The sequence below is a fragment of the Erithacus rubecula genome, assembly GCF_903797595.1.
Source record: "Erithacus rubecula genome assembly, chromosome: 10".
Taxonomy (NCBI): Eukaryota; Metazoa; Chordata; class Aves; order Passeriformes; family Muscicapidae; genus Erithacus; species Erithacus rubecula.
In genome coordinates, this window is record NC_136662.1 from 6083157 (window position 1) to 6093796 (window position 10640).

The following is a 10640-nucleotide window of genomic DNA, read 5'->3' on the forward strand; positions in this document are numbered from 1 at the left end:
CTCTCATCCCTTCCCCTCCTACACACACATATCTGCACCCACCTCCAAATTACACACACATCCAAGAATCTCTGGAGGTTGGTGGAAAAAAAAAAAAGATCTGTAGGAAATGAGATGCTGAAAAGTAGCAACGTTTTCCTCCACATTTTTGCATCTGTGGAGAAACTGAAAGCTGGAGAAACTACACTGTATTTGTCAGTCTCTGGAGAGCAGAAGGGAAAGGTAAAAAGCATCAAAATGCCAATCTTTATCTTAGATGCAAAATAATTCTTGTCTTAATTGGTTTTGTTGTTCATAATTTTCCTACACCCACTCTGTGCTAGTGACAGTCCAAACACACAGAAGACATTGTTCATACCCTCAGGGGCTTTCCAATTAAATGCCAGAAATTTGAACACAATGAAATTACTCATTTAGCTACAAGTGGAGGGTTTAAAGATTATAATTTATGAAGGATTTACAGCTATGCTTGGTGTTCGTACACAAGAGAACTTCAGCCAAACTCTGGGTTATATTCCTTGGTTTTGTCTAAAGGACAAAAGTGATGCTCTACCTGCTTTTCATACACTACCTACTTTGTCTGTAAAGCATTTACATAACCCTCAACAAAAGACTCTGACATTTTTGTTCTCCTAATCAATCAATCAATCAATCAATCAATCAATCAATCAATCCTACAGAGAAGCCAAGCTACATTAAACATCCTTTTTAGCATCAAAATTTCAACAGAAAAGCAAGAAACCACTACAGGGAAGTAGCACTAACCTAAATAACAACATATGAGTTAATGAGTTGGGGCAGGGGGGGCATGGGGGCGGATGTTAAGCTCAATGAAACTTCTGAAGAATATAAAAAGAAAGGTTTATTTTTTTAACACACAAAACCTGCATCTAAACTAAGACTATAAGCAGATATTCAATGCTCTCAAATGACATTTTATCAACTGAAAAAGCACCTTTAACTTTTTATTGGCGTAAAACAAATTCTAATATGTTAATACAGTATTTGAGACTAAAAATACACACATGAGAGACTTGTAAGAAAGTTTTTCTAGTTCATAACAACATATAGTTGCTCTCCATAGCCTCCTGAAGAACAGAGCATGCTTTAAAAAAGTACAGAAACCCAACTTTCTGTGGGCCAGTACTTATTTAGTACCCTTCCAGCTAAAACCAACAGGGAAAAAGGTTAGCAGTATATAAACACTGCATTAAAAGTTTTAACTGCCCTTAAAAATAAAAAACCTGCAGACTTCTTCACATATTACACTGAGTTATCTTTTTCATCAAGTTCAAGAGATGCTGTACAAAAAATATGTAGAGCAGAGGAAAGAAGTTATCTTGATCAGCATGTTACACCCACTGGCTCTGAGTATGTGGTTAACAAAACACTCTCTAGAGTGAAGAAAAAACAGAAGAAGAAAAAGTGGTGCTTGCTCTGTCCACAATCCTAGGGGCAGCTTTGGAAGACTCTAAATCAAAACCTTATCAAAGCAAGACAGGTCACCTTTGGACAAAATTACCAAATGCATTAAACTTGGTTTTGGAATTGTTTCTGGATTTACATATTCTGTTAGTACCTTAACAGAGAGCAATCAAACCTCATACAATGAATTTTGCATTTCTAAACTAATTTCTGGACTTAATACACACAGTTTTTAACTCTACCAATTACACAATTAAACCGGATTTGTGCATTTTTCTTGAAAAGTTAATGAATTTAAGACCCTTTAAAGAAAAATAATTTGGAGATCACACATCACTAAGATTTATTATCATTCTGGTGGAGGCAAGATAAACTACAGGAGTTATTTGTGCAATTCCACACAACCTATTTAACACCTTTTCTGAAAATCACATTATCGAGCCCTAGAGCTATATAAGATTTCACAGCACTTAAAAAAGTAATAGAGACAAAGCAACCAAATTTTAAGGATGCTCCAATAATTTTTCTTAGATTGGACAGAAAATGAACTGGTACTTTAAAATGGTTTTCAAGTAAAACTTTAACAGACAGGACTTTAGACCCAAACCACAATTCAGTGGTTGACTTTTCTGGATTTACCTGCAGCCCCTGAGGAGCCTTTTTGTTGCTTTTCTTATATGCTGTAATCAAAGAAAATGAAGGTGCAGCAAACAGCACTGTCTTGCCCACACTGAAACCAATCTGAGTCATCTTCTTGGGAAACTGTGGACAGAAAAGCTGAAGTCTTTATGTTCACAGAAGCTGTTGCACATTGCTTTTCTACTGCTGGCTGCTGTATCTGCACTGCCTCTTGCATCTGCAGCCCAGTTTTAATAGAACCAATGCACAGGATACAGAATTTATAGACTGAGTTAAATTGCCAACTTCATCTCTGCCCATTTAACTCAAATGCACAGTTCAGACTCAGAGGTGTGTATGCACAACCAGTACATGGTTGTCTACTCATAGATAGAACACACAGATAAATACACACTCCTCTCAAAGATTACAATGGCACTATTGATTTGGACATGTCCTGTGGAAAAGTTCAGAAGCATCGACCTTCCAGAAATTCAATTTAGTTTTCATGATAGAAGGATCTGGATGGCAAAAAAGAAGCTGCAGACAGCTCCAGCCCAACTTCCAATGCCAGCTGCAGTGTAATTTTCAAGGGACAAAAGAGTGCCAGAAGAAGGGTAAAGAAGAGTAGGTGCAGTTGTTGAGGAATAGTCTTATGTAAGACTGTGCACTTAGGACAATTGTACCACTGCTTTACTCCTGATACCCAGTAAGGGTGATTCAGACTAAAATGCAAAAACCTTTTCACCCTAAAGCTAAAGAGCAACTCTTGTCCTTAAAATAACACAGCAGTTTTGATAATATTTGTTATCAAGTTGCCCTCTGGGTCTGTAAGTGAAAATTTAATACAGAAGGCCTGCTGCTGATATTAAACTGAGCACATATTTTGCTATTTCTTGCTCACTGTTCATTGAGGAATAACACAGAAAATAATTACAAAAATATGCAACTGCCTGGAAGGCAGTGTAAAACTTTTTTGTGTAAGGTGCTACTCATACTGCAAGCCAAATTCACAATTAACAAATACCAGGCTGTTAGAATAGCTTAGCACTTATGTCCCAGTCACTTAGCAAACTCTGCTGAACAGAAGCTAACTCACCTCAAAGTTTTGCAAGAAACGGGTTATGAATTTTCATAAGTAAATGTTATCACATCAACTACTTGCTAATTGATGTTTACCACCCTCAGCACAGCAAAGGACCCAAAGTTATGATCTGGGCTACAATCTGAGGTTGGTCTTAAGGGTTTTGTCTCCTCTTTGGAAGGTTTACCCTGAAAGTACAGTAAGCAATAGATTCTAAACTGTTGAGGGAATTATTGTTGCATTTCACTGGGAATGCACAGGGAATCATCACAAATTATGAGAACATTTAAGTACAGAGTACCCTTTTTTTTCTCTCCTGCCTGAGGAAAGGGTGGAAAGATCATAGTTCTAGCAATGCTACTCCTGTGAACTACTGTAGTTTAAAACAGAGTAACAAATATTCAAGTATTCTTAAAGCACAAACAATCCAAAAACTATGTATCCAGTGGGAAACAAAATTTTGATCCAGCTATAAATAAATACATGCTAGCACAACTGAGCCTGTAACCAATTCAAGAGCTACCTACCAAACATTAAGTGATAAATTCATATTAATCTACATGAAACCTCATTGGTTTCTACTCACTGTAAACACCTATGTTGAAAATAATTACTGGAATAATCGAAGAACAAATTTCTTAACATACAAGAAATTATATGCTAGTGCATTTCATGTATGTATAATCCTGTACACTTGGAACAGGGCTAGGACAGTGTAACATCTAAAAAACTGACATTCCTTGAGAGCTATGTTGTATTTAACTTTTCCAAAAGTGTTAAACAATTTTAACAGAAAAATTCTTCATGTCACATTGCTGCAGGCATTTAGCATCCTCATAAAAGCATCTTAGCTCCACATGCATTAAGGCCACCTCAATTTTGATTTGTTAGAACAGTTACACATTGGCACAGGGAAATTAAAATGCAGGAGAACACAGACTATAGCAAAGCTTTAAAAGGCTTAGAGATACACGGGTCACATTAAGGTCTTCCTCTCTCCTAAGTCAGCTTCTCCTGCTGCTCACTCATGCAGAGAGATCATAATTTTGTGGCTGTGATATTTCCACGGCAACACTGGTGACAGTGATGTCACAAATTCAGTCCTGACATAGCTTCAGGATCAAGTACAAGGAGCAGATGGGATGCGAGGGAGAAAGCCCCTATTTAAACACAAATCTCTTTCATAAGAAAGAAAGAGGCATGAGCAAAGAAACAGGTGAATGGATCACGTTTTCAAGTATGATATATTCAAAAGATTATCCTAGCATGAAAATCTATTTAAAGGCAAGACCTACAATACAGGGTAACTGTCAAATTTGTTAGGCCTTATAATAACCCAACCTTGAAAGCTCCCTGTTTTGCATGACAAGCCCTGGGCTCCATTTCTAACATGGCAGTGAAGACAATACACTTTTGTCCCTTGTGAATCTCCTTTAGATAACTTTAACACTCAGATATATTAATTTGATACATCACTGTGCTTATATTACCATATGTAAATATGATGTCAAGCCCTCACTGGAGTGGGTTTGTTATCTGAATTAGATATGATATGAAAGACATTAAAGCAAATCCCAGATGGGTCACCAAGTACAACACGATGGTAACTGGAATATTCAGCCAGCACAGCTAGATTGACTAAAGGGGACTGTACTTCTGTTCTGATCTGTGGATGCACAATCAGAATCAACACCAGCTTCAGGCCAGCTAAAGACCCCTAAGGCCCTCACCAGTTACACACTGCACACTCCAAAAAATTACTGCTATCAAACCTCCTTCCTGTCTTTGGCCACCACACAAACCAAGAGAAACTGAGCCCACAGAGTGCAGAAGCAATTGTGACAAAAAGGGAAATAACAGAGAACACAACCGCAATATAGTCACAAACAAATGAACTCATTAACTCATGTCACAGTGCAAGGGGACACACAGATTTCTTAAAAATGCTCCTTTTCACAGAAGATAAGTTATAAACAGCAAAACTACCAACCAAGAGAGGCAAGGGAAGTGCCTCTGACCAGAATTCAGGTGTAGGCAGTCATTCACAGAACTGCACACAATGAGAAGTGGTTTCTTATGGTAGCAGTGGCAGAAAGATGCACAAGAAAAAGGAGAAGTCAAACAGGAGATAAAAAGAATTAAAAGGATATAGATCCATGTTCTGATCACAGAAGAAAAAAGCCCACAGTTTTCAAGATTTCAAGATGAAGACCTGGAAGAATTACCAACAGTCTAGATCTCAGGAGGAAAAGGAAAAAAAGGAATAAAATCTGCAGCCTAAAGCTAGGCCTAAGCCAAAACATAAACATGCCCCCAGGAAGGGATATTGAGTGGAGGCAGAGACTAAAAGCAAAATGAAAGGAAGAACAGATCCAAAGTCAAGTAAATAACCAGGGTTCCCAGGATTTCATCATCTGTGAAATCACTAATGCCAAAACCACAAAAGGGAGGGAAAAGAAGGCAGAGTGCCATATGATATAAGCCACAACAATGATCAAAGAAAGCCCACCTGATTTGTCAAACTATGACAATACCAACAGCAAATCAAAAAAGCAGGCAATAAACTGAAGGATGCTAGCTAAAAGACCTGAAGAACTACAATTGTTTAGCTTCAACAATTTATTTTTTCTTTCCAAACACGTTCCTACGACTAACACTAACAGAAATGCTGTCTGAAACATTTAAAAAAAAGAAATATTTGGGGCTATAGACTTATACAGGCCTCTTATTTGTCAAAGTAGTAAACTTTGGCAACAGCATCCATTAGCACAGTAGGATAAGAAATATAGTCTATTTTAAGATGTAGTTTATTGTTTTTACAGTTGTGATTAAGACACAGCTGTCACAGACTAACATGACCACAATACAACCCTGACAAGACTCCTCCTCTCCCTTTGCTTTTGTAAGGCCAACAACCTCGGATGAGAACATGAACTAAGTTCCCCCAGTGGACTTTCAAGAGGTCACTCTATTTTCAGTACTGGAAAGCCCATCTTCTTTTTACCCAAGAGGAAAAAAAAAGCCTCTCTCAGACAACTCTTGCACCACTACATCTCTTTTACCTTGTGTTTATAGAGATGTGAAAGTGACGGCTGATACCCGCTCAAGGCAGCTCTCATTCCTGTCTGAATGGTGCAGCAAACCAAGGCAGCTGCCAAACAAGCTACAAAGAAAGTCCCTTCCTATTGTTTTTCAGAAAATAACTTTCTCTCTATCACACTGATCAAAATTCACATTCCCCTGATAGACAGAAGTCAACTGTTCTTCTAAAATGAAATAGACAAAATCAACATTTTTAGAGTAGAAAATACATTTCAAGTCCAAGTTTTGCAAATATATCATGCAGAACAAAAATATTTTTACAACAGCTAAAATGAAAACATAACAAAACCCCACAACAACTACAAAGTAATAGATTTTAAAAATAGTAAAATAAGTATAGGCACGTTCTAACACAATCTCAATCCAAAAACAATTTAAAGTATAAAATAACACTAGATTGGGACGCCAAGTATTTTTTTTCTAGCTCTCATTTCTCTATATAAATATCATAAGCACAGTGTATTACCTTCATTTTCTGAAGCTTGGCATTTTACTTTCAGTACCAAATCAAAGGTACGTTCTGGATTTTCCCTAGAAGAAACAAACACAGCCAATTACCATATATATATTATAATTAGTACTCAGATTATTCTAAGGAAGAACCAAAAAGTCACACAGCCTTAAGAAAGGAATAAGAAAGATAAATAAGATAAACTCTGATATTGTCGCTGCCTCATATGTGGAATGGCTTTTAAGTCACTCCACCATACCCCACCTAATACTTGACAAAAAAGAACTACTAAGCTCCTTATCAATCAATCAATCTGCAACATTAATGGAGTCACAGGCAGCCTTTTCTAAAGCTACGTCTAATTTCTACTAAATAGTAATAGCCCATCATTAGACTTCCATTTTAATTCCCTGTGTTTAGCCACTCTCCTTTCAATGCATCTGATTAGCACCCCAAGGCCGAGAAGCGTTTGGCTTCCTCTTTCACCAGGTATTGATCACCAGCTGGGACTTCAGGGGCTGAAGCTCAGAGTGATTCACTGCGAGAGCCAACAGAGTGCTTGGGATGGACACGAGCCCCAGCTAGCCAGCAATGAGAGCTGAGGGGTGGACACGAGCCCCAGCTAGCCAGCAATGCCAGCTGAGGGTGGACACGAGCCCCAGCTAGCCAGCAATGCCAGCTGAGGGATGGACACGAGCCCCAGCTAGCCAGCAATGCCAGCTGAGGGTGGACACGAGCCCCAGCTAGCCAGCAATGACACCTGAGGGATGGACACAGGCCCCAGCTAGCCAGCAATGAGAGCTGAGGGTGGACACGAGCCCCAGCTAGCCAGCAATGAGAGCTGAGGGTGGACACGGGCCCCAGCTAGCCAGCCCTATCTGCAGTAGCCATCCAGGGCAGCTGCGGGTGACGGCCGGCGCCTCTTCCACCTGACGGTAATAACAAACTGCGTGTGCCAACAGCAATTAACACTCAACCTAATCCCAAACTACATATTCATTGAATCAGGTCTAAATGCCATTACCAGCCTTCTATGCCTACCAAGCACACTGCTATTTATATTAAAAACAAGCGGTATAACCGCACCCATATCAATTATCTGTTCAACCACATAAAAGGCACACACTTGAACTCCTGTCTTGTGTAACACTCCTACTGAAGTCAGCTGGAGATTCAGGCACAGAAAAGGAAAAAAACAAGACTTGGTTCCAGTTTTCTAGAATGCTTCACATGAAGCATACAGCAAATTAACACACTGTTGTTTCTTTAAATAAAATTTTGAATGAAATCCAAAGGCTGAGCTAGGGAAAAATTCAGCTGTCACAAATTAATTGATTCAGTACATGTTTTCACTGACCTCAGCACCATCATCAACTGAGATATGCAATTGTAGTCTAATTCAGATTATGAAGACATAACCTGCCCATATCGTACTCCTTCCTTGCATTTTAAAGCATTTTGTTGGGGAAATTCTGTATCTACTGATCTCATGTATAGGAGATGAAATTCTGGTTCTGAGTTACAACAGCTTAAATCCAGGACACAGGAGATTTACTCTGGTGTCAAAATGACCATTGTTCCTCTGGCTGGTGAGCAGGTTCAGAATGAAACTGATAGGGCTGTGCTTGGTTGAGTCACCTAGAAAACTGAACCACAAAAATCCTTCATTTAAAAGAAATGACATCTTCCCATGACATTGCTCTAGCTTAGGCCTTGGGTTTATCCTCCCAGGTTGGGGTTTTATTGTGAATCAGTTCGTGTTACACTTACCAAATGAGTGCTCCTAACTCAGCTCCTAGCTGAATTACACTCATGAAGAAAAGCTCTTTGAAGTAATACTGCCGTCTGTCTTTCACTGTAGTACTCTGAAACTGCTTTCGCAGGAAAATGCTTCTAAGTTTACTCTTCACATCCCACTACGCTTAGAAGTGTCAAAAATGTGTCAAACTAATCTGAGAATCGTGAGCCCGTCTCTCATCTCTGGTTTCCGTGCCAGCTCGGCGGTGCCAGGCTGCTCAGCACGTATGGGCACGGAGCTGTTTGTCAGCCGCCGAAACCCGCGTGGAACATCTTGTCACTTTCAATGTCACTAGAGCCGCAGGGCAGCCTGGACAGCAGAGCTCACAAACACCCAAAAAACCTTCTGCACCTGCCATGCCGTAGTGGCAGAAGGGTGGTCTCCAACCACCACGGCCATAAGCTAGAACACAAGGAGTTTCACCTGAACGTGAGGAAGAACTTTACCCTGAGGGTGGCAGAGCACTGAAAAGGCTGCCCAAGGAAGGTCATGCAGAAAGTGTCCCTGGTCTAACTGACCCTGCCTTGGGGCAAGGCGAGTGGACGGGATGATCAGCAGAGCTGCCTCCCAATCTGACAATTCTGTGATCTCCGAAAGGGCTGCACTGCAATATCCCCGGCCCGCGGCGGGCAGGGGCACCGCGGGCAGCTCTGCTGGGCCCGGCGGCCTCGGCACCGCGCTGCAGCCCCGCACGGCCCCGCTCAGCGGGCACAGCCCGCCGGCGCCGGGGCCTCTGCCCGGCGGCTCCGAGCGCGTCCCCCGCGGCGGACGGGCGGGCGATGCCGGGGGCCGCCGCGGGGCCGGGAGGCGGCGTGGGGCGGGGGAGCGCCCGGCGGGGCTGCGGCCGCCGCCGCCGCCTCCTCCTCCTCCTGCCGCCGCCGCGGGCCGGGTCGGGGGGCGCCGCCGCTCCCCCCGCGCCGCGGGTCCCGCCTCGCCCCGGCTCCGGCCCCGCCGCCTCCCGCCCGCCCTTCCCGCTGTCACTCAGCGGCCGCGGCGGACGCGCCCGGCCCCTCGCACGCTCCCGCCGGGTGGGCTCCCCCTCCTGCCGTCCCCGCCCGCCGCACGGCGGACCGGGGCTGCCGCGGGGCCTGCTCGCCGCCCGCCCGCCGCGGGGGCCCGGCCCGGCCCGCCGCGCCCCGCAGCCCCGCCGCGGCCCCGCGCACACGGCACTCACTTGAACCTGCTGTCCATGGTCACATCGCGGGCCCCCGGCGGCGGCCGCGGCGCCCCCAGGGACAAGCGCCCCGCCCGGCAGGAGCGAAGGGGCAGCGCCGGCCGCGGAGCGCGGGGCGGCGGGGGCGGCTCAGCGCCGCGGCGGGCGGCGGCCCATGGCTGCTCCGCTCCGCTCCCCCGGCTCGGGCCGCGACTGCGGCGGAGCGGCGGCACCGCCTCCTCCCCCGTCTCTCAGTTCCTGTTGCAGCCGCTCCGGCACCTTCTGGGAACCAGGAAGCTCGGCGGCGGCCCGGGAGCCGCGGCGCGGGTGTCACCTGGGGGCGGGCGGGCCGTGCCCTCCGGCAGGTGCGGGCAGGGCCGGGCCGGGCACGGACCCTCATGGGGCCCCTCACGGGCACCTTCACCCGCTGCCCCGCGGGTCCGGCTGCTGTGTGCGCTCACACATCGCTGCAGCCCTTTCCCGTTCTGTATGCGCAGCAGGAAAGTGGAGCTTTTCGTGCTAAAGGTCATAGATGTTACTTTAACCTGCGGTAATCTGCTTAGCTTTTGTTTTTATCGAGTGCTAAACAAACACTATCCCAAACTGCAGCGGGGGACGGCTGGAGTGAACCCACCGTCCTGTAAGCACACATGAAAGGCTTTCAGTCTTCGAGTGCTTCCCTCGAGTTTGGAAAGGAAATAAAAATAACACCGTCCTTGAGAGGCTTCCAAGTCTCATTCATCTGAGAGGCCAAATTCCCACCTACACCAAGTTTCCCTCACCAACATAGTAACACTCCAGTGAAAAAGTGCGTAAATAGATTCTGTGGTACTGAGCCAAAGAAAAAACGTCATTTTTTCACTCTTCCTCCAGAAACTAATCATCGTATCAACAGTTGAAAAGATGAAAAAAATTCAAGCCAATTATATATTAAACACATAAAACAGCATTAGTGCATTACTGGGACTGAAAAAATCAAATATTCAAAAGTCAGGAAATTACAAATACT

General features: G+C 44.0%; 1 protein-coding gene across 2 annotated transcripts in view; it reads right to left on the bottom strand.

Moving 5' to 3' along the window:
* DENND1B (DENN domain containing 1B) overlaps positions 1-9986 on the bottom strand; it is a 140307-nt gene extending 130321 nt beyond the window's left edge. For both annotated transcript variants that reach the window (XM_079313487.1, XM_079313486.1), the window contains exons 1-2: positions 9653-9986; positions 6696-6760 (exon numbers count right to left, since the gene is read on the bottom strand). In XM_079313487.1, the coding sequence (XP_079169613.1) occupies positions 6696-6760; positions 9653-9669 (82 nt within the window). In that variant the 5' untranslated portion in view covers positions 9670-9986. The remainder of the gene's footprint in view (positions 1-6695; positions 6761-9652) is intronic.
* Between the last annotated feature and the right edge of the window lie 654 nt (positions 9987-10640).